This window comes from Trichosurus vulpecula, chromosome 1 (genome assembly GCF_011100635.1).
Source record: "Trichosurus vulpecula isolate mTriVul1 chromosome 1, mTriVul1.pri, whole genome shotgun sequence".
NCBI lineage: Eukaryota > Metazoa > Chordata > Mammalia > Diprotodontia > Phalangeridae > Trichosurus > Trichosurus vulpecula.
Genome location: NC_050573.1, coordinates 161,385,765 through 161,411,106, shown reverse-complemented (window position 1 = coordinate 161,411,106; position 25,342 = coordinate 161,385,765). Strand labels below are relative to the sequence as shown.

Below are 25,342 nucleotides of genomic sequence, written 5' to 3'. Positions count from 1 at the left end.
GTCCTTCTCACTCCTCTCTGTGAGAGGTATAAACACTTATCCTTAGATCATACCACCTTGGAAGCACTGAAAACTTAGAAGTCCCTAGAAGTATCTTTGAAAACAGCTGCAGAAAACCCCTGAAGCTTGGGACTGTACACCCTCCACACAGGAAGCAGTTCCCAATCTCAACAAAGAGTTAAAAAGTCAAGTAAATGGCTGGGAAAATGAGCACACAGCAGAAAAAAAAAACTCAGATTATAGAATCTTACTTTGGTGACAAGGAAGATCAAAACATACAATCAGAAGAAGATAATAAAATCAAAGCTCAAGCATCCAAAGCCTCCAAGAAAAATTTGAATTCGTCCCAGGAAATGGAAGATCTCAAAAAAGATTTTGAAAATCAAGTAAGAGAAGTAGAGGGGGGAAAAGCAGACAGTCTTTAATAGAACACATTTTGCCTCAATAAAAATTGAACAGAAAATAAAATAAAAATGAAGAATTTATTGTATTTGGATAAGATCAGTTAGTAGCATTGTTCTAAGTTGATATTAGATAAATATAGACCTAAATTAAAGCTTATGTTCATATATCGATTTAAATAAAAATCAATGGATTTATACACAGACTAAAATCCTTACATGTACAAGTAAAAAAGGCCAAATATTCTCACTTATAGAAATCTTATTACAAGGAATTTGAAAGATAGGAGAAATAAGAGAGAACAAAGAATTATTCAATTTTGTTAGTGACTATAAAAAATCCTTCAGTTATTGATTTTTGGGTGTGTAACATTCTACTTTCACTAGAGAGACAGTGTAGCATAATGAAGAGAGATTGGGTCTCTGAGTTAAGAAGGTCTGGGTGGGGGGAACCAAAATGGCACTGTGAAAGGTGGGATCTATTGAAGCACTCTCCCAAATTTGTCAAATACCTCTAAAAAGTGAATCTGAGCAGATTTCAGAGAGTTAGAAATCACCAGTTGACTGAGTGGCAGGAGAGCTGGACATGCGGTATGGCATCAGACCACACCAAACAGAAGCAGCAGTGGAACCCAGCCAGCGTGCTGGTCTGGGAGAGGTCTGGGAGAGCACTGGTTGCATGAAACAGGAGAGCAGGAACAGGCCCAGGGCTGAAGTACCAGCTACGGCAGCAATCCCCAGGCCTCTCATCTCAGGACAGGAGGTTGTAGGAGGTATGGGAGACAACAGTGTAGAGCCTATGGCACGGGAGCAGCTACTCCTAAGGCCTCCAGCCCATAGTCTAAAGGTTTGAAACTAGCCTTTGTGAACTTCCAGGAGTCATGATGACCAGGTAAAATGGCTCTCATCCCTCCCTTCCCCACCTCTCAGGAGAATACCCTCTCAGGAGAAACCCTGAAATACAGAAGCCAGAAGTGGAGCTTCAGTAGCCTTTTAGCTCAAGAAGTTGGGGAGAGGGCCCTTCTGGTAATGGCAGAAGGAGACTAGCACAGGAAGAGAGGTGCCCCAGCAGGCCCCCACCTCAGCAGAACAGCAGGAGTTCCTGCACCCCAGGGAAGTAGAGCCAGCAAGCATCAACACCAGGACCCCAGCTATGCCTTTGCAAAGCAAGGGGAAGTGGCAGACACCGGCACAGAAAACAGTTCAGACCACCCATGCTGTAGTGTAGCCCTAGGGGAAGAGGAGACCTCCAGCAGTGAGAAGACCCCTCCCCACACCTCACAAAACCAGAGACCACAGCACACAAAGCCGGTGAGCAGGCCCACAGTTCCCAGCACAAGAAGCTCGAGAACCAGCCCCCTGAGCCCCAGAAGCAGAGATCCACTTTAGAAGCCAGGGGGGGAAAAAAAACCAAACACCATGAAAAAACAGACAGAAAACCAAAGACGATTGATTCCTATTATGGAGACAGGGAAGAATAAAATACCAATTCAGAAAAGGACAGCATTTACACTATGCCCACATCTGAAACCTCAAAAGGGAATGTTAACTGGTCTCCAGCCCACAAAGCATTCCTGGAAGAGCTCAAGTGGGATTTTAAAAACCAAATTAGAGAAGTAAAGGAAGAGAACAAATCTTTGAAAAGTAAAATTGGCAAAATGGTTAAGGAGGTTCAGAATATAATTGGAGAGAATGACTCCTTAAAAAGTAAAATTAATCAAATGGAAAAGGAGATACAGAAACTAAATGAAGAAAACAATTTGCTAAAAATTAGGATTGGGCAAGTAAAAACTCATGACTCTATGAGACATAAAGAATCAGTCAAACAAAATCTAAAGAATGAAAAAAATAGAAGAAAAAGTGAAATATCTGATTGGAATAAACAAACTGACCTGGAAAATAGATCCAGGAAAGATAATCTAAGAATTATTGGTCCACCTGAAAGCCATGACGAAAAAAGAGCCTGGAGAGTATCTTCTAAGAAATCATCATGGAAAACTTCCCTGAGGTCCTAGGAATAGAGGGTAAAATAGTCATTGAAAGAATCCACCCATCACCCTCTGAAAGAGATCTCAAATTGAAAACTTCAAGGAATATTGTAGCCAAATTCGGGAATTATTAGGTCAAGGAGAAAATACCGCAAGCAACTAGAAAGGGACAATTCAAATATCATGGAACTACTGTCAGCATCACACAGGATCTTGCAATTTCTACAATAAAAGAGAGGAGGAATTGGAATATGATATTCCAAAAAGGCAAAGGAGTTTGGACTACAACCAAGGATCAACTACCCAGCAAAATTGAGCATAATTTTTCAGGCAAGAAGATGGACATTCAACGAAATAAGAGAATTCCAAAGGCCAGAGCTCAATGGAAAATTTGATCCTCAAATACAAAACTCAAGAGAGACATAAAATGGTAAATGTGTGTGTGTGTGTGTGTGTGGGGGGAACTATGTTATTCAATAAGGGAAAATTGTTCACATACTTACATAGGATTACATTGATTAATATATGTTTTATGTTGCATATATCAGTTTTGAGAATGGTACAGTTATGGCAATTGAAAGGGACACACATAGAGTGAGGGTGTCAGTATAAAGTAACTGATGTGATGATAAACATAATCAAGGGGTGCAAAGGGATTGTTCTGGGAGAAGAGGTAAGGAGGAGGTAGAAAAGGGTAACATGAAGAGGCACAAAAACATAGAGGGAAAGAAGGGAGGGAGAAAAGCAGTGTCTGAACTTTACTCTCATTGGATTTGGTTCAAGGAGGGAATAATACACTGATAAGTATAGAAATTGAATTTGTCCTACAGGCAGCAGGAGGGGAAAGGGGAAAAAAAAGGGGGGAGTGGATAAAATGGAGGGAAGAAATAGCAAGGGGGAAATGGTAAGATAAGGGAGGGGTGTCATTAGGGAGGGAAAACTGAGGAAGATGGTAATCAAAAGCAAGACTCTTTGAAGACTGGAAGGGAGAAGGGAGAAATAAAAGCATAAATGGGGTGGGGGGAGGAATAGGATGGAGAAAAAGACACAGTAATCGCAACTGTGAATGTGAACAGGATGAACTCTCACATAAAACAGGACTGGATAGCAGAATGGATTAAAAACCATTATCCTACAATATGTTGTTTACAAGAAACAGATTTGAAACAAGAGGATACACACAGGATAAAGGTAAAAATAGTAGTACAGTAGTCCACTCTACTGGAGTAGAATATATATATACATATATATATATATATATATATATATATATATATATATATATATATGCACATATACATATGTACATATGTGTGTGTGTGTGTATATATATATATATATATATACACATATGTATATATATATAAAAGATATAAAAGCAGGGGTAGCAATCCTAATGTCAGACAAAGCAAAAGCAAAGATAGATCTAATTAAAAGAGATAAAGACACTATATCCTAGTAAAAGACACCATAGATAATGAAGCAATATCATTACTTAACACATATGCACCAAGTGGTATAGCATACAAATTCTTAGAGGAGAAGTTAAGGGAGTTACATGAAGAAATAGGCAGCAAAGCTCTACTAGTGGGGGACCTCAACCTTCCCCTCTCTGAAATTGATAAATCTAACCTCAAAATAAACAAGAAAGAAGTTACGGAGGTGAATAGAATTTTTAAAAAGATAGATATGATAGACCTCTGGAGAAAACTGAATGGAGATAAAAAGGAATATACCTTTTTTCTCAGCGGTACATGGCACCTACTCAAAAACTGATCGTGTACTAGGGCATAAAAACCTCACAATCCAGTGCAGAAAGGCAGAAATAGTCAATGCATCCTTTTCAGATCATGATGCAATTAAACTTATTTGTAATAAAGGACCATGAAAAGATAAACTAAAAATTAATTGGAAACTAAATAATCTGATCCTAAAGAATGACTGGGTCAAAGAACAAATCATGGAAACAATCAATAACTTCATTCAAGAGAATGACAATAATGAGACAACATTTTTAATAATTAGTGCCCAATAGTTAATAACATCAGAACTGATACAACCATAATTGGGTCAAGGAAAAAGGAAATGATAATGAGTCTCATTTTGTGACAGCTCTATCTTTAGGAAGGCAACTGAGTCTAATGAAATCCACAATTGAAAAGGTACTTTTAAAATGTTCTAGAGGAATCCATTTGCATTGTCTAATGACTCAAATTTTAATTTCAAATTTCATATGTTGGGGGCAGCAAGGTGGCACAGTAAGTAGAGCATCGACCCTGGAGTCAGGAGGACCTGAGTTCAAATCCAGCCTCAGACAATTGACACATGTACTAGCTGTGTGACCTTGGGCAAGTCACTTAATCCTGATTGCCCTGCCAAAAAGCAAAAAAAAAAAATCATATGTAAATGCAGTAGTAGTTGTCTCATAATCACTGAGGAAACTTCACTGAATGTCTCCAGAATGACCTATTACTGACAAGATTCAATCACCAAAAACATCTGTTGAATTTCTAATGCTCTTCCCTCAGTCTCAGGTTAGGTTTACTTGAAGAAGGCAAACTGTATCTAAGTCATAACATACAATGCTTTTATATGTTTTTTTAATTGAAATCATTAGAGACTGGTCACACCTGGTTTCTTGTTCTTATGGCAAGAATCAAGATGATCTACAGTTATGTGAGGAGATATTTTAATAATTTTACAACTAATTAATTATCCTCAATTAGAACTGCCATCAAAAGCACATCACAATTAACACCTATTCCCTATTCTTCAAACTTTGTATTTATTTCTAACTCTTTTAGTAAAACATTCTGAAGTCTACCTTTTTCTGTAAATATCTGAGGTAATAAAAATAGCACTTCTATAGGACTTTAAAGTTTGAAAAGTGTTCTGTTTACATGAACTCGATTAATCCTTACCACAATCCTGGGAGGGCAGAAGGTGGCATTATTATCCTTATTTTTCAGATGAGAAAATGGAGGTGCAGAGAAGCTAGGAGACTTGCCTATGGTCATAGATCTCATAATATCTGAGGCAGGATTTGAGTTCTGGTTTTCTGACTCCAAGTCCAATACTCTATTCATTATACCATCTATCTGCCTATTCTGCTATCTCAGCAAAATAATATCACCCATTTTTAGAGCTATACATTATTTTAGAGAGATAGCCTAGGAATGGGTTCGAGTCTTACCTAAGACTGCCTGTGTGAACCTGGGTAAATCACTTGACCTCTAAGTATTCTAGGTAATTCTTTAAGACTAAAAATTAAGGAGAAAATGCTCACTGACTTGCATTTATACAGGGAGTTCACACATACCAATGATACCATGGATTAGTCATTATAATTTTTTCCCTCTACCTTATTTTTATCATCATCATTTTTCTGAAATCCATGGAGACTAACTTCCAAGTTCTTGAGAAGAGATTAGTTGGTTTCAAACAAGGAAAAACAGTTAAAACTAAAAACAACCACCACCAAGTAGGAACCAACAATAGTTTAAGGAAATCAGATCCCTCCAATGTGAACTCACTCCAATGATTTTTTGCAGGTCTGATAATACAGAAAAGGCACAGATATCACTTTATGGTATGGCTATGTCCCCTATAACTTCCTCTGCGTAAAAATGGGGAGGGTATCTAGTTCCAATGCTATGCAGCATGTGTAACTGGAAAGATAAGTGGGGACCAGTATTAGAGTTTGCCCAACATAGTAATCCTTGCCCTTTGATCTTGCTTTCCTCAGGTTGCCCCATTATTAAGCCAAAATTTAGAACTCTATGAAGAACATGATTTATTTTAAATCTCTGACATTGGCCTTATAAGAATGTCTAGTCCTCATCTAAGAGACTTCTCTTCTCATGATACTCATTGAATGCTATAGTCTTTTGCCTATGTAATTCTTCTCCTATCAACTGGCTCCTGCTCTTTCCCTCACACAGCCAAGGCAGCCAAGCATCCCATCATAGAGTAAAGTATAATCTACAGTCACAGAAGGCACTCAGGTTTCACAGTCAGGTGGCACAGGATGGGGCAAGGTGAGTCAGGAATTACATACTCTATGCAAGAAGGTTTATGCCATTTTTTTCTTCATTAATAATAATCACCAGATAATTATGAAATATTTTACATTAATCCTTCCTACCATTACTCCTCTTGGCCTTTGTCACTATCTCTGCTGAGTTCGTATTAACTCCCAACCCTGACAATTGTTTTACTTTTGTTTTAGTTGAGTTGAAGGTAGTTACAAATATGTTGCCACTATTCATACCTCTATGAATTCAGGAGAGAGAAGAGAAGAGAATAAACATTTTTTAAAGTTTCTACCATATAACAGTTAGTGTGCTAAGCACCTTTTCAATATTATCTAATTTGATCTTCATAGCTTCAGGTAGCTTTACCTGGCAGCAAGTAGGTTCTGTTATTACCTCCATTTTACAAGTGAGGGACAGGAGAAGGATGGAGATTAAGTAAGTTTCCCAGGTCACACAGCGAGGAAATATCAGAAGCTGGGTTTGAACTCAGATCTTCCTGAGCCCAGGCTTAGCACTCTTTTGCATCTCTTAGCTCTTCAATATTTATCATATGTTCCAAATAAAAATAAATAAATAAATAAGATCTTTGAACACAGGACCTCTCCCTTTCATATTTCCTACAACATCTCCTATGGTATAGTGCTTTGAATGTGGTAGATGTCCAAAATATAAGTGATCCTTATCGTAAAGAATTATGCAGAGAAGTATGTTCCACTAAGTGACACCTTTTTGGGACAGTCCTCAACATGTTGTATGTTATTTTTTTGTAGTAGAATGATATATTTGTCTATCAAATAAAATAGGCATTCAAAAATCAATATTTTGGGTGAACATTACAAACTATCAAATGTGACTTTTAAAAATCTATCTGCTTTGTTAAAAAGCATAACATTACATGACATACAGAACACAAGGAAGGGAAATAAAAGATTGTATCTTTTGGTGGAGTCAGGTAACTAGGGACACTCTTGAGCACATTTGTTCAATTATTGTTGCTATGGGAGGTTGATTTAAATTTGTTGTATATACCCATATACATATATATACACACATATACATATATAAACATATATAGCGTGTATATATATATATGTATATGTATATATAATTTTTCTACCTTGCAAAAAAGGTCTTTCCAAGGTTTTAAATTAGTTTCAATTTTTGTTTAGTTTTAAGAAATAAATTTTCTTTACATTTTTATTAAAGATAATTTCATAGTTTCAATGAGAAGCACATTGCCATTCATTTAAAAAATACTTCAGATTAAAAAGCATTCAGAAGGAATTTTTCTCTGCACAAGGCTGTAAATCAGAAATTTTGGCATTCTAATTCCAGTCGTGGCAGCAAGTTCTCACATGCCTTTAGGCAAATAATCAAAACTCCTTGATGCGATTTCCCCATCTACAAAATGAGAATAATATTTACATACCCTTAAAGGTTAGTGGGCAAGTTAATTAGCAAATTTTTAAAAACTTTCTTTGAAGTTAATAACAGCAAGTTCATATTATATGAATTTTGAACTTCATGGAAAAGTGTAAGGGAAAATAATAACATTCCATGATTATGTAAATATGTTAGAACCTGCTGAGCTAATTTAGGTATGTTGTTTACAAAGAATTTCAAATCTATTGATCCATAGTAATAGTACACAGAGGCCCTAAAAAGTGGAAGGAATCAGTAACAAAGTTCATGCAATTCAGAATTCTCTTGTCTCAGATATGGCTCATCAGACTCAATGATATGACTTCATCAGAATTATACACTTTTAATATTATATAAAATATATCCCTTATAGTGAATAGCAATATACAGCATGGGGTCTTTGCCAAGTACTGTCACAAAGTTAGAAAGACATAAAAGTCAAAGTTGAAAGTAAAATACCCAACAAGTGGTATTAACAGAATCATTTTTTTCTATAGTATATGTTGTTTAGCAGCCATAGATGAGAGAAAAAGGAGAAGAGAGAGAGAGAGAGAGAGAGAGAGAGAGAGAGAGAGAGAAGGTGGGGGGAATGATTTAGTTACTATTACTTACTCTATTGTGTTTCTGTCCACTTTGCCGGTCATATTAATGCCATAAAACTGCTGCATGGCAGCTAGAGCTGACTGCATGGTCTCTGCAGAACGTAACACCGACATTCTGGGGTCTGTTGGTGGAAGGTAGCCGTACTTTTGTAACCAAACCTGCAATAAAAAGTAGAGTTCCTTGTAATTCAAATTTTCAAATAAGTCAAAAGTTCTCTAGTTCTGTAGACCTCCATGTCTAAATCAAAGTTATTCATTACACCGTACACTATACAATCATTCAATTATTTAATATTTGTTCACATTAAGCTGTTTAATTACTTATATGTTGATCTTTGGATCATAGGATGATAGATTTAAATCTGGAAAAAATCCCAGAGCCAGCTCAGTTTACAGATGAGCATATTGAGCCCTAAAAAGGTTAAAAGTAACTTGCTTAAGATCACACAGGTAATAAGTGGCCAAATCAGAATTTAGAAAACGGTCCACTGCCTCCAAGTACAGCTCTTACTAGCACCAGGCTGGTTCAAATGATCTTTCTCAATAATTGCTTCAACATTTCAAGTTTTGGCTAAAAGTATCTAATACAAATGTAGTCCCTAGAACTAGAGTTAGAATTTCTTTATTAATGTCACCACTAACCTGTCGTTTGAAAATAAACTCAATAAATATCCTTAGGCCATATCCAAAAAGCCATTTTCCTTAACAGCAAAACACTGACTTCAATTATGCATCTTAACAGGGTCGCTACCTCATTCTAGTACAATCAGGGCATGAATGCCATAAACAACCAGTCTATTTAGTTGTGGTTGAAAATGATTTGAAAAGTAAAACACTGATATTCACTCCTGGGTGAATTTTTTTCAACCAGTTACTTGCAGTAGCTCCTGTCCATTCAAATGATAGAATCATCCAAATGTCTTACTGAAGGCTAAAAGCTGCCTGAGTAAGTAGGCCCAGTCACTGCTCGCTTCAAAAGACTATACTTCAGTGCATAAATGAGAGGAAGCCTAGAGAAGATTGTACATGACATCAAACTCTGCACAGGGACTGAATCTAAAAAAAAAAGCAGAAAGAGTATAGGAACAGAGGTGGGTAGAGAATGAAGAAAAATATGGGAAAATAATATCACCTTAGATCAAAAACAATTGTGGGTCCCTAGGATTTTTCTAGGTTCATTTCTTATTCCAAATGATATGGTTGGTTCATAGCCTTTTCACTGCCTTTGACCTCTCTTCTCCCTAGAGATCTCAATTCAGTGGGAGTTCAATAAGCTATCTATCAACCTGATAAAGCTTTCACACGAAAGGATATTGCCACTGACATCTCTGTCACTACAATGTAGGTTCTAAGAGGTGTGCTTTCCATCTTGTTTTTTTTTTTTTTTTTCCTGCTCATCATGTAGAGGATGAACAAGGACCTGTGAAAAGTCAGGAAGCATTTTTCCCCACATATCAGAATATACTTCTCTTAAAAAGATACAACTTCAAAGAAGTGAAGTTATGTGCATAATTGAAATAAATAGCAAACGTTAACATTAAATTTCCCACAAAGACACAGATACTGGAAAGAAATTTGTCACACACAAAAAAGAAAAAGATAAAATCTGTTTCTTTGCTGTATTTCTCAGAGGCTGATGGGAAAGAAATAATATAAATGCCTGCTCCTCCCCCTTCATCTCCTGAAGGTGAAATATAACCTCTGTTCTAATACAATGCACTAAAGAAATAATGTACTCTTGTCAATGAGCTGTATTTGCAGAGCCCAACCTAGGAAACTCATTTTTCACGCAACAAGAAAATGCTAAAATATTTTTTCATCTAATCTGTGATGAATATAGTGCCAGCAAAGACTATAAAGATACATTTACCTCTGATTTATTATTGCTTGTGTCCAATTCATTTGAAATTTAATACAATTGTTGTGTTATTTCTCACAAAGTAAATGACACTTTAAAATCATGCTGTTTGTCATACATACATATGTACACACATATAAATATGTGTTTATATTTGAATGTGTTCATGTGTAGATAGATAGATAGATAAACAGATAGACAGATGGATGGATAGATGACTTAGCTGAATGGAATCCAAGGTCTGAACCAAAAAACAAGTGTCAGTTACTGTGTTAGGTACTGAGGATAAAAATGCAAAATTGAAAAATTCCTGTTCTCAAGGAGCTTGTATTTTAATAAGGATAGAAATGTGTATACAACTACATACATATAAAATAAAACAAAAACAAAGTCATTTCTGGGGAGCATTAAAAATTGGTGTAATTAAGAAAGATCTATTAGAGAAGGTAATCAGCTAAGCTTTGAAGGAACCTAGAGAGTCCCACAGGCAGCAATGAGGAAGCAGAACATTCTAAACCTGAATGGTAGTGTGCAAAGGTAAAATTGTGGGAGATGTTGTGTTGTTCATAGGTGTTTCAACAATCCGGCTAGCAGCTGTTGTGGAGGTGAAAGACCAACACAACCCCAACAACAAGCAGACTGCCAGCACACTGCAAAAGCGCAGGTTCTTTTGATCTGCTTAACTAAGGAAAGCTACTTTAAGGGGTTGACAAGCTTACTTTAATTCAGCATGCAAATATCATTCACTTAGTTCAGGGGCAAAAACCAGCACCCTGAACTTCAGAGCAAAATACAAACAAAGTTCAAACATCGACAGACAGACCTTGTCTGATTCAAATCCCAATACATAGTTACCAGAGTTTAACAAAGTCTCAGCATCCGGGTTTATGAGCTGGAGGACTTCTCAGCTACAGCTGCCTGGAGTCTCCACACGCCACCAAGAGTGAGAGCCCTGGGCAAATGGCTCTGTCTTCTCTTCTTAAAGCATTTCAGCATTTCATGTCATCTGAATGACCAGAACTTAGGTTCCTATGATTGGCTCTGGAGTTAGCACCTCCCCTTAGTTAGCCCCACCTTGGGCCCCACCTTAGTTACCAATCCACACCCACATAGGTTTTACACCTAATAAGGGTTCGGGCCTGGGGCTTAGCACCTAATACTAAGACTCAATGAAAGACACTGAATTACTCAAAGGAAACAAAAGCCAAACTCTTCAAGGGCGCTTGGTTGAACTATGTGCTAAGAGCCCATTTTGATTACCAACACAATAGGGAATAGAAAGTAAACCCCACTTGACCTAAATGTAAAATTAGTGAGTGGGATTAATGAGAAATCTGCATGAAAAGATGAGTTGCAGCCAGATTGTGAAGAGGTTTAAACAGCAAACAGGAAATCGTACCTTATTCTAGAGGCAGATCACTTGACACATAATCTGGAGGTTTTGTTATTACACCACATTATCTCTACACTAATTACCATCTTAGAAATACAATGCACTAGAGGTTGAACTGAATCACTTCTTACCATACAGAGTATTTCAGAAGTTATTTTTATAAGCCAATCCCTGATATTTAACTTGCTTAACTGAATACTAACAAGTCAATCAATCAGTCAATAAAACATTTCTTAAGTGCCAACTGTGTCTTGAAGGAGCTCACAATTTAATGGGGGAGACAACACATGCAAAGCAGCTAAGAAGAGAGGGAGGAGAAAGAGGGAGGGTACCATCATAGGGGAATGGGGACATGAGGTCCTGAAGTCAGTGGGAAATGATCAGATTGCCCTGGATGTGCTTCTTAAATGGAGGATTTGGGAGGAGCTCTGGGGGGAGAGCCCCAATGTCCACCCTCCAATCCCGCCAATCAGAGAGAGGGAAAGGCTCCAGGGGCAAGGAGTACTGAAGATATAGGAATATAGGAATTGTGGAGTTTATGTATTGCAGGATGGTGAGTTTCTAGAAACCATTATAAAGTCAAAGAGAGCAGCCATTTGGGAAACGCTAAGTCAATGCAACACACAGTCCAAACTATCATAAAGCAAGCAAATCAGAGGAATAATAGTGAAAAACTAGGCTTATGGCTTAGTTAATGCAAGTTCAGAAACCAGTCCTGCTAATTAATACATGTGTAATCTATGGATGTAGGTTCACCATTTCTCAAATAGTATCTGGAATAAAAATAATCTCTAATGAATTCTACATATTAAATCCTATAATCCACTGGAAAATGGGCTGCAGTGAGGCATCAATTATCTGGAATCCAATTAAATAAAAACTTCTATAATTCTGATGTTATTTTTCTCTTATAGCAAGAGATTGTTAGGTGTTACACTGCTTAGAGCACTGAGCCTGGACTCTGATTTTGGCCTCAGATACTAATAACTGTACAAGCTTTAGCAGATCATTTATCCTTTCTGGCTTTCAGTTTCCTCATTTCTAAAAGGCTGGGATTGGACTCTGTGGGACCTTAGGTTTCCTCTAGCTCTAAATGTGTGACCTATGACCCTATGGAATGCAAAAAAAAAAAAATCCAACCTTGCTGATTTAGCATAAAACATATATATACACAGAACCCCTGAATAATAATGGAAATTTCAAGAGACATCCTATGCCCAGGAGTCTTCAACCTCATACAATAATGTATGATTATAATATTGTCAGAATGATCACAGTAAGAAAGTGAAAGGTCCTCATTTAGGAAACAAATATTAAATTATGAGCACCATATTTAGGGTAATCTTACATCCAATGTATTCAAAAATAGTCCAGAATTGTACTTTGATTGAAGTTATGCAAAAGTCATATTTGATATCTGATTGAATGTTTCAACTTTTTCTTTGGAAAATATGATCCCTATAAAAGTACTTTAGTAAGGCAGGAGATTATATAACTGTGTTTTCAAAGGTTTTCAGAAGTGAAGGCAAAAATAGTTTTCTGAAAACCATCTAGCTAAGTAAAAGTTAACCAGAAAATTCAGTTAAATAGGCAATCTCATTTCCTGAGCATTCCTGCTATTTCAGGCCTCACTGTATTTATTCTGAGTTAAAATTATAAGCAGCTTTTTAGGCAAGAGGCAAACAGTCCACTACTTTATAGGATCGAAGATTTTAAGTTGGAAGGACCATAGAGTTTAATTATCAAATCCAATCTCCTCCTCTTATAGATGAGGACACCGAGGCCCAGGATAATTTAATCATTTGTATAAGTTCATGAAAGTAGTAAGTGTAAAACCAGAATTTGAACCCAGGTCCTCAGACTCCAGATTCATCCATCACTCTTCCCATTTTCCATGTTAGAAACTCAACTTCTGTATAAGCATTGTCCTTAGGAAGGAAAGGGCTAAAATGTATACATGAGGCTTTCCGTCACATTTATGTATATATTTAGATTGATGTTATATTCAAATAAGATTATTTAAAGATTTTGTTTCTTATTCACAATTTGGCAAAAATATTCTTTTAAGATGAACTGACTTCACAGCAAGTGTACACACATACACACACATCTTTTGGTAACTAATCTGAGGCTTAATCATGTCAAAATAATTAATACTGACTGGGATATGGATTTCTAATTTCCTCATATCAAAACCAATGAGTGTAATATTTTAGCAGTTATGTGGTGAGATTTGACAACTGCCCTTTCATTAATTTCCTTTTATAAGCCAAAGTTTCTGGGTATTTCAAAACTCAAAATTATTTTATAGACTTAAAAGATAGCAGAAACACCGATAGTGAACATCATACCTTGCGGTTGTCCTTCCATATAATCTAAGTTATTTAATGATGATGATGATGATAATGATGATGATAAAAATAATATATGATCTAACATGATCTGAAAGAAGAATATGAGACAGAGAAAGAGAGATAGAGACAAAGAAAAGGAGACACAGATAAAGACAAAAGGAGACATTAAAAATATTATTGTAAGCTTCTCCGGCTACTTCTTCCCTATCAAGAAAAATAAAATCAGATGTCCACAGACAGCTGGCAAGGGTCTAAAGTCTATTTTCTAGTATGAAAAGTGGTTAAATATGAATCATAGCTACCAATTAATCCAATAATTTAACCAGTGTGGGGTAGTTACTGTGATTTTGTGCAATGTAAAACTCAAATCATATATTTTGTGGGTTTTAATATTTTTAATATTATAAAGCAACAGTACAAAAATTAGCCCTTCTGTACATTTAAATTCCAAATGGTTTTTAAATCATGATGCTCTTTCCATACTAAAAGTATTAGTATATCAACTTTTATGTATAGGATCAATCACAGTTCAATTGTTACAATCAGCAACCATAGTGAAATAGGTACAAAACATGACTAAAAATGAAAGCATGGATGGGCCAAAATGTATTCAAAATATTTCATCACTAAGTTGTCTTTTAGATTTAAGATGAAAAGGTACATATCTGGGTCACTCCATCAAATGTACTGATGATTACTTTCACTTTACTTTTGACCTTAACATGAGCTTTCTTATCCATTATAAAGGTAAAATTGCTTCTGAGTAAAAACTATGGACTTTTTCACCCCTCAAGCTCCTTAGGGAAACACATTCAACTTAGCAACAAAAAAAATGGTTTAGCCTTACACTATATTTGACAGATGTGAGATAAAAATACCTCAAAGAGGATGAGAGTATATTTTTTAACTTCTTCTAGATTAACTATAATTCAAAAATGTAAATTTTATATACTCTATATTTCTTGATTTCTCTTTTTGCCTATTTTATAATTCATTGTATCAACAACAAAAAAATGACCGTCAAAAGGAGATGGGATGGAGGTGATGCTACATTACTTAAAAGTAATACTAAATAATTGAAAAGAAAACTCTTCTTGAGCTACTTATTTTAAAAAAATCAACCTCCTTGTTTAAAATCATTTTTCCCAATGAAAAAGTATTCATCCATCAAAGTTAAATTTCTTCATTGTGAATATAAATGTGTAAATTAGAGAAAGGAAAGTGGACAAGTCAAGTGAACCACTGGGAATTTCCCTTAATGGCAGGGATTTAGGCATTTAGGTAATTTGTTGTTGTTGTTAGGTCATTCATTCATGTCTGACTCTACATGACTCCATGGACTTTTATCCATGGGATTTTCTTGGGAAAGATACTAGAGTGGTTTGCCATCTCCTTCTCCAATTTAGGTAATAGGAACTATTAAATGGCTGCCTCTGTTTCTCAGATTCACTTCTGTCAGTAAAAATGTCTTTACCTTGAAGTTTAATTTCTGATACAAGCTGGAGGGGTAAAAAAAATTATATCATCTAAAAATCAAGAGTAGTTTTGGTGGTTGCTTTTAATTAAAGCCACTGAGTATGAACTCTTTCATTTACTTTCTAAGGAAAGATAGATAAATTTATCATCCTAATATATAAACACAGACTTGCAGAACATCAGATCTGGAAGGGCCCTTTTAAGAGCCACACTTCAGTCCAAAGCAGTTCCAGCACAAACTAGTCATAGCACATTTTGCAGATAAAAGGATGAGAAAATAAAATCTGGAGATGTTTTGTGACTTGGTCCAAATCACAAGGCCCTCTGCTTCCAACAACTGCTTCCTCAGTTTGTTGCTTCTTGCCTCTTTCTTGCTTTCCCTGATAAATATCTTTTGAAAAAAAAATATATATATATATACATATATACACATATATGTATATATGTGTGTATATATATGTGTGTGTGTGTGTGTGTGTGTGTGTGTGTGTGTATATATATATATATATATATATATATATATATATATATATATATATATGTTCAGTAGTTCCTCCTCAGTCTATAAGGGAAGTTTAAGGCAGAGCCGGATTTTTTTTTGTTTGTGATTTTAAGAGCATGTACCAGAAATTTGGTTTGGTTGTTTTGTTGGTTTGTTTTATTTTGTTTTGCTTTTAGTTCAAATGTGCTCATTCAATTTATAGTGGTTATTGTTTGTTAAGGAAACATTAGCTTAAAAAAGCCTTTGTTGTGTTGCCCAAAATCACAATAAGAAATTCTCAGAGTGGGGATGAAGAAAGGAGAAGTATAGATATGTCTCATAGTTAAAAGAAAATGAGACTGAGTCAGGGAATGTTTTCTTAATTACATGTGATTTGCTACATGACCTTCTAAAAGTCTCTTGTTTGGATTTAAGTTTGTCATACTTAAAAATGAATCCTTTTTAGGTTTAGGATTCCATAATACTTTGAATTAAAGTTATCTAAAAAAATGCTACTTTATATAAAGATGTGGGAAACCACTTGACCAAATAGGTTCCTCATATTTGACTTGTATATTGCTCATTGGAAATAAGCATTATAAAAATTGAATAAAGAAATTAATATTAAAATGAGTTAGCATGTAATTACAGATTGAGAACCATCTACAGAGTCAAGAAAAGCTAGGTTCAAATCCAGCTGTTGACACATACCGGCTGGGTAACCTGAAAAAAATTACTTAGCTTCTCAATAAAGCAAACAACTTTGTAAGATAAATACTTTGCAGAATAGCTGCTGATATACATTATTAAGAGTATCCTCATCAGAAGTCCCCTATACCACTGAAATCAGAAATCTTGATGACATCAATGTTAGAAACATAGAATGGAAGATTTGGATGGGCCTTGAAAATACATTTAATCCAATACCATCATTGCACAATTAAAAGAACTAAGATTAAGCAAAATCAAATAGCTTGTCCTGAGTCACATAGCTAGTAAGTGAAAGAGCTAGGAAGAGAAACAACATATTTTGGCTCTAAGACCAATGTTTTTTCCATTATCCTTAGATGGTTCCTAAATGAAATTTATATACGGGCTATTGAGATAAGACCATATAAAACAAGTCTTTTTACTGTGCAATAATTAAATGGATTGTGGTCTCTTTGATTTCAGAGGTCTTTCTCTATCATTCTGAGGGTACCAATGAAGCACTCTAGTTGTGTATCTATTATCCTTTGCTCTCCCCGCACGACTAGCCCATTTTCTTTTTTCTGTCACACAACTTCTTGATGGCGTCCTTTACCCCAGAGATCTTTGGAGTTTAATGTTGTTTATATATTGCAGTTTGCTCATATCTACATTGGACTTTTTCATTGACCTCTGAGTGATGCTCATCTTACTTCTCCAGGGGTAGAGATATTCTTGGTCTCACTATCGTTATAGCAACACTGATAAATTTGCCAATATGGAAAGCCTAGAGTTAATAAAGTACTTTGTAATTTCCTGAAAGGAATTCAGTCCATTCTTTTCCTCCTTTTCAATTCAGGGCTCAGCTCAGTGTCCATCAATTTGTCTGGCCTACATATACATATTCATGGACAGTCTCCCAAAGGTGTTGATTCAGAGGCATATTAAAGTCTGAACAGAGGCATTCCTTATTCATTTAATCTGGGTATATGAAAAGGCAAAACTCCTTTAAGTGATTACAGATCTCCTGTAGGATACTCTGCAGGGTCTTCAGCCTTGATATAATTAACATAATGTTATCTTCAAACAGGAAAATCTGGAGGACTTCACCATCCATATAAGACTCCCTTCTCCACATGGATTATGGATTCTGCACTAGATCTCCTGCACTACAGTGGAGAATAGATTTGATGAGCATATATCTTCCTCTTTTATTACTTGCCTTATATTTATTATCAAAGGGTCACTGAACAGTATTGTTATATCTTCCAAGGAACCCTGAAGTGTCTTGATGACACCTTGTTATAAGTCTCTTTTTGCCAAATTGATTGCTAATTGATAAACGAAATGAGATCTTATTTTCTCTAAATCCTTAAATCAACTGTGATATACAAAAGATGCTATTGATTTTGTAATTTCAACCACAAAAGTCCACTTATTGTTTATTGGTATACTGATCATGCATGCCCTCAATTTGCATGTAGAGAACCCTTATAAAGATTTTGCCTAGATGAAAGAGTAGCATATAAGTTGGTAGTTGACAGTTTCTTGGTCATTTTTTTTAAATCAATAATGTCTGACATTGCTACCATATCTTTGGTATTTTCCCCTCCTTTAGATAACTTTTAAATCAGTCCTTTAATTCTCTCAAAATTAATTTGCAGCTGGCACAGATAGCTTCTATATATAACTAATCTAATCTGGCTGTTTTTGATTTCTGTTCCTTTAGTACCATTTCTATTTCCTCTGTAAATGTGTCAAGGACTATGATGTTAGGATCCAAGTGTGGCTGTTCCACTTTTGTTGATGGAGAAAATGCTGTTTTGTGATAATTTTTGAAAATCTTTATATTTTTCTTCTATCTGTAGTCTTTCTTCAGTTCTTATCCTTGAATGTGTTTATTTGGATATCTGACCAAGCTTTCTTTAACCTGTTTTCACTCTCTACTTCTTATCTCTGCTATAGAAATGATACCACTCATAATTATCCATCATCCCACAGATGGAGTTATATTGTAATGAAGTTGTTGCCTTTGGCAGCCAACTCTTTCCATTTGGCAAGTAACTCAAATGTGACTAAAATGTTTTCTGGGCTATTTTGATGTTCTTATAGCAATTAATTCAAATTGGTTGAACTTCTAGAAAAATTATCATAGTCTCTTTCAATATCATTTCTCTTATCTGTTTCATATTTTTAAAAAATTCAAATTTTGTTTAAATAATTCAAAATTGAATCTTCTTAAGTGTATGCTCTTTCTTTTTTCTCTGTTGTTCTTTTATCTTCGTTGTAAATTCTTGTCTTATCTTTGACAAGTCAATGGTCTGACTACGTACAGATAGCTGACTGAGGGATTTCTCCCATATTCTTAGTAAGAATTTTCTTCTAAATGGAATGTATATTTTTTTAAATTATAAAATTAAGGAGGCATGTAATCCAGATGATACAAGGAGCCAACTCTATTCAGTTGCTGCTGTTATGATTCATTTGCATTTTCAGTATATCTTTCTAAGAATATTGGCACTAGATAAAATGACTAAGAAGCCTTACTGATAATACTCTTCATTGTAGTCATGTACTGACTGATAACATAGAAAATAAAAATAATCCATTTATAATTTTACTGATACATAAGGTTAAAGTACCTTAAGGATTGTATATGTAATATTTGTATCTATGTAAACATATAGGAATATGTACACACATGTGTAGATATATTTGTGTGTATATCAGTATCTCCATGTGTAGTTAATTATGAGGTTATGATTTCAGGGGGAGGCTATATGGAGACACAGACACCATTGAGAAGTAAATGCCAACAGACTCAGAATAAACAAAAAAAATATTTAAATCTCTAAGAATTTTTTTAAGCAGGGCTGTCTACAGGCATTTAAGATAAGGATAAACTGATCCATGTTTTCCATTTGGCCCCACACATATCACTGTATTACAGAAAAGTACAATAACCAATATCCACAGGGATGCTGGAGCACACACAAAGCACAACGCTATAAGAAACACTACAGTGAGTTATAAGATATGGATTCGAGTACAATTCCATTGCTTAATATCAATGTTGCTTTGGATTAGTGAAATAAATTCCCTGAACCTCATTTCTTCATACATAACAGAAAAGAAATAAGATCCCTTCTTCCTAACTCAAAGTTGCTGCAAGGATTAACTAGGTGAAAATACTTCATCATCTGTAAAATGTCCTAAAAATGCAAGCTATTTTATTTTCTTTAAGAAGGAGAAAACACATTATCACATTTTAGATGGATTTTCATCCCAAGGAATTAAATGGAGTTCAGTGGCTTAAAATGCAAAACTATCCAGTGTCCATAAAACCCTGTCATACAGAAGAATTCATTTAACCATGTTTTTGAAAACCAAGGTTTTAAAAATAAGAATCTAGAGGCAGAGCCAAGATGGTGCAGTTAAGGTAGGAACTTGCTTGATTTTTCCCCCAAATGCCTCCGAATATCTTTTAAATAATGATGCTAAACAACTTCTAGAGAGGCAGAACCCACAAAAGACGGAGTGAAACAATTTTCCAAACCAAGACAACTTAGAAGGTCAGCAGGAAAGGTCTCACCAGGGTGAGAGAGGAGTGCAGTCCAATGCAGGTCATGAAAGCACACACCCAGCCCCAGAAAACCATGGGCAGGCCTCAGGATGACTGAATCAGTGGCAGCAGTAACAATTTCCAGACCCTTAGCACACAGATGGAAAGGGGATCAGAAAATGGGTCAGAAAGAGATTTAAGGGATCCCTTTGCTGGCACCAGGAGCAGGACTGTTGCATTGCCTATACTTGGATCTGGGTCACAGTCCTGTGTCTTAGTGCCAGTACAAGGAAAAGCACTAGCACAGCAAAGCTTTAAGTCACAGGAGAGTTGGGATCTGGATCACAGTTTCAGAGTTAAAAAGAATGTTTGTGGTCTCTCACAAACCAGTGCCCAGTACAGGAGAATAGTAAACATACTTCTCCCTAGATCACAATATGTTGGAAGAGACAAAACTTACAGCTTGCCAAAATTACCTCTGAAAACAGCTGCACAAAAAATTCTGAAGCTTGGGACAGTGCTCCCTACACTTGGGAAGCAGAGTTTCACTTTAGTATAGGGTTAAAAGTCAATAAATAGGCTAGAAAATTAGCAAAAAATAAAAACAGAAAAAGAATTCTGAACATAGAAAGTTACTATGGTGACAAGGAAGATCAAAACACACTCAGAAGAAGACAAAATCAAAATTCCTGCATCCAAAGGCTCAAAGAAAAATATCTGAATTGGTCTCAGGCCATGGAAGAGCTCAAAGAGAATTTTAAAAATCAAATAAAAGAGTGAGAGGGAAAATTGGGAAGGGAGTAATGCAAGAAAATCACATGCAAAAAAAATCAACAGCTTAGTAAAAGAGGCACAAAAATACTGAAGAAAATAATGCCTTAAAAAACAGAATAGGCAAAATGGTAAAAGAAGCACAAAAATGCAATGAAAAGAAGAATACCTTGAAAAGCAGAATTGGACAAATGGAAAAATATATACAAAAATTCAATAAGGACAAGAAACCTTAAAAAGTAGAATTGGTCAAATCACAAAGGAGGCAAAAAAGCTCACTGAAGATTTCTTTAAAGTTAGAATTTGATGAGTGGAAGCTAATGACTTCATAAGACATTAAGAAACAATCATACAAAATTTTAAAAATGAGAAAATAGAAGAAAATGTGAAATACCTCATTGGTAAAACAACTGACCTAGAAAATAGATCCAGGAAAGAAAATTTAAGAATTATTGGACTACCTGAAAGCCATGATCAAAAAAAGAGCCTAGACATTATCTTTCAAGAAATTATCTAGAAAAAACTGTCCTACTATTCTAAAACTAGAGGGTGGAATAGACATTGAAAGAATCCACTGATCACCTCCAGAAAGAGATCCCAAATTGAAAACTTCCAGGAATACTATAGCCAAATTCCAGATCTCCTAGTTCAAGCAGAACGTATTGCAAGCAGACTAAAAGAAGCATTTCAAATATGATGGAGTCACAGTCAGAATAACACAAGATGTAGGACCTTGTACATTAAAGGATCTGCAAGCTTGCAATATGATATTCCAGAGGGCAAAGGAGTTAGGATTAAAACCAAGAATTACCTACTCAGTAAAACTGAGTGTAATCCTTTGGGGGGAATGAACATTCAATGAAACAGAGGACTTTCAAGCATTCCTGTTGGAAAGGCCAGAGCGCAACGGAAAATCTGATTTTCAAATACAAGATGCAAAAGAAACATAAAAAGGTAAACAGGAAAGAGAAATTATAATGGATTTGATAAAGTTAAACTGTTCATATTCCTACATGGGAAAGTGACATTTATGCCTCCTAAAACTCTCATTACTATGGAAGTTAGGAGTATACATTGACAAAAAGCAGAGGTGTTGTTTGAATGTGATAGTATGTTTATCTAAAAAAATAAAATTAAGAACTGAAAAAGAAGAATGCACTGGAAGAAGGGAAAAGATAGAGGTAAAATGGGATAAATGATCTGACATAAAAGAGGCCTGAAAGGGATTTTACAGTGAAGGGGGAAATGGAAGAAGTGGGGAGGGGAGCACATAAACCTTACTCTCATCAGAATTGGCTCAAAGTGGGAATAATATACATACTCAGTAGGGTGTAGAAATCAATCTTCCCATATAGGAAAGTAGGAAGGAAAGAGGACAATAAAGGTGGGGGAGCTGATAGAAGCGAGAGCAGTTTGGGAGAGGTAAAAATCAAAAGCAAAACACTTTTGAGAATGGACAGGGTAAAAGAATAGAGAGAGTAGGATAAATAGGGGGGGAAATAGGATGAAGAGAAATGCATAGGTGGTAATCATTACTGTAAAAAAAAATTAGAGTGAGTTTCTATGATAAAGACTTCATTTCTCAAACATATTGAAAACTGAGTCAAGTTGATATTGAGGAATAATCCAATGATAGGAATGGGCAATCTTTAGACAACATAACAAAAGCTATCTATAGTCATATAAAAATGCTCTAAATTACTATTCATGAGAGATATGCAAACTAAAAGAACTCTGAGCTACTACTTCACACCTGTCAGATTGGCTAATATGACAGAAAAGGAAAATGACAAATGATGGAGGGCATATGGGAAAATTAAAACACTAATGTACAGTTGGTGAAGTTGTATACTGATTGAATCATTCTGGAGAGCGATTTGGAACTATAACCAAATGGCTATAAAACTATGCATACCTTTTGGCCATGCAATACTACTGCTACCTCTATATCCCAAAGAGATGAAAAAAAGGCTAAGGACTTATTGGTACAAAAATATTTATAGCAGTCCTTTTAGTGGTGGCAAAGCACCGGAAACTGAGGGGATGTCCATCAATTGAGGAATGCCTGAAGAAGTTGTTGTACATGATTATGATGGAATACTCTTGGGCTTCAAGAAATGATGAGCAGGATGCTCTCAAAAAACATGGAAAAAAACATGACGTGAAATGAAATGAACAGAACTAGGAGAACATTGTATACAGTAACAACAATATTGTATGATTATCTGCTATGAATAAATTAGCTATTCTCAGCAATACAGTGATTCAAGACAATTCTGTTGGACTGATGATGAAAGGAACTGTCCATCCTCAGAGAAAGAACTGGTAGAGACTGAATGCAGATCAAATATACTTTTTCTCTGCTTTATTTTTCTTGGAATGTGCTTTGCATGACTACACATGTATAACCTATGTCAAACTCTCTGCCTTCTCAATGGGGGGGGGTGGGGCAGGATTGCAGGGGGAAGAGAAAGGGAGAGAACTTGGAACTCAAAATTTGAAAAAAAGAATGTTAAAATTGTTTTCACATGTAATTGGGAAAGATAAAATATTAAATAGGATTCAAAATAAGAATCTAATCACCCTGGCATTTCCTTTACCACCAGGATCACTTCGATTTAATTCTCAGAGCACTGATAGTACTCAAAAGTCATTAAGAACACTTAAGTAAGCTTACTCATTCCTAGTCTTATAATCTTCCACAAAAGTCCCTTGGCAATATGTCATCTTGATAAAGAGAGGTTCTGGGTTCTCTAAGGCTATGCTGGTAGAACTCAAATTCTGGCAGATCCCACCTTCCAGGAAAAGATACAAGCATGGCCCAGGAAACATTCTGTGTCAGTTCTCCAGGCACAAGTCTAAATCCAGAGAGAATGATTCCTTTGGTGGATGTAGTTAGCCATACACATAATGAGATGGCATGTTACATAAGTATGTAGGTAAGCTATCTCATAATATATGAAGAATGTGATTCTTCCTAACACTATGAGAAATGTTTCCCTGGGAAACATGGCCCTTTGCATTTAAGGATTTTATTATTTTGAAGGAAAATGCCATCATATCCTATTCATTTCTAGATCAAATATTTCTAGATGTTTAGAGTATGGTTTTCAGTGCCCTAATTTTGCCTGAGCTGTTCCAGTTTCCATGTTCATGTACTGGATATCTGCAAATATTTCCAATGGAATGAGAAATTATGTTTTCCTTGATTAGACCTTTAGAATTGGAACTCTTCTGTGGCTGTTTAGGTAGTTGTAGGATGAGTGAGAGAGGGGATCACACTGGGTCTTGGCTACTATAAAATAAGCATGCCTTTAGGAGAAGTTCCACCTTCTCAGAAAAACTGAAGAAGGAAGCAGGGATTAGAGAAAGCAGGGTTTGATACTACAGAAAAGAGATACCTATATGCCTGGGGAAGATAATATATTTAATAAATAGAATTACATTAACATTTTTAATTTTAAAAACCCAAATTCCTCAAATGAATATTGAGGTATATTCCAAAGTTTAAGTTCAACTGTATTTTCCCCTTCCTATCTTCTTAGTTTCCATCTTACTCTTCTATCCCCAAAACTATCTCTCCTACCCTATTTTACCTGATTAGAAAGTATCTACTGGGGAAAAAAACAATTTAAGTTATGTTTAAGAAATTTAAAAGGGAAGTGAATGATGGAAAGTTACTTTGTCAGGGACTTCGCCATTAAATGCCATTTGAATTGATATTGCCCATTTTGGTAGTCACTACCAGTCAAATGAAACAAGTATAATAAAGTAATGAGGAAAGAGAAAGGGAAATAGAAAAATTTTCAAGGCATGACTCCTCAGGTTTGGGAGGGATCATGAAGTGCAGAATGATTACAAATGAACAACTATATAGTCCTGTTCTCAGCTTTACCATTTAATAACTACAGCATGATGCACTTTCTCCCTCACTCCCTGTATTGGGAATCAAGATGGGTTCTTAGCACTTATTCTACCAAGTGCCCTTGAATAGTTTGGCCTATGTTTCCTTGATTAAATTAGGAGTCCTTGATATCCTCCTTGCCTCAAGGGAAAGCCTAGTTTACATGGGTTTGAGTGACATGTTTGTGACATCAGAGGCTTTTCAACCACGTGGGTTTAAGTCACATTTTTGTGACAATTTGAGGTCGTGTGGGTGAGTTGCATGTGTGACTCACCTTTGACCCTGAACAAGATATATAAACCCAGAGGTTGGCTTTCTCTTTTGGAGCTCTGAGCCGCAGCAGGAGTGATGCATGACTCTAGGCCAGCCGTTGTTATGAGCTCCCCGGCTTTGATGTTGATACTTCTCT

General features: G+C 35.7%; 1 protein-coding gene across 1 annotated transcript in view; it reads right to left on the bottom strand.

Annotated features, from left to right (window-relative positions):
- MMP16 (matrix metallopeptidase 16) overlaps positions 1-16,718 on the bottom strand; it is a 208,786-nt gene extending 192,068 nt beyond the window's left edge. Inside the window, exons 1-2 of the mRNA XM_036742422.1 lie at positions 16,659-16,718; positions 8,458-8,627 (exon numbers count right to left, since the gene is read on the bottom strand). Coding sequence (XP_036598317.1) covers positions 8,458-8,627; positions 16,659-16,718 — 230 coding nt within the window. The remainder of the gene's footprint in view (positions 1-8,457; positions 8,628-16,658) is intronic.
- Between the last annotated feature and the right edge of the window lie 8,624 nt (positions 16,719-25,342).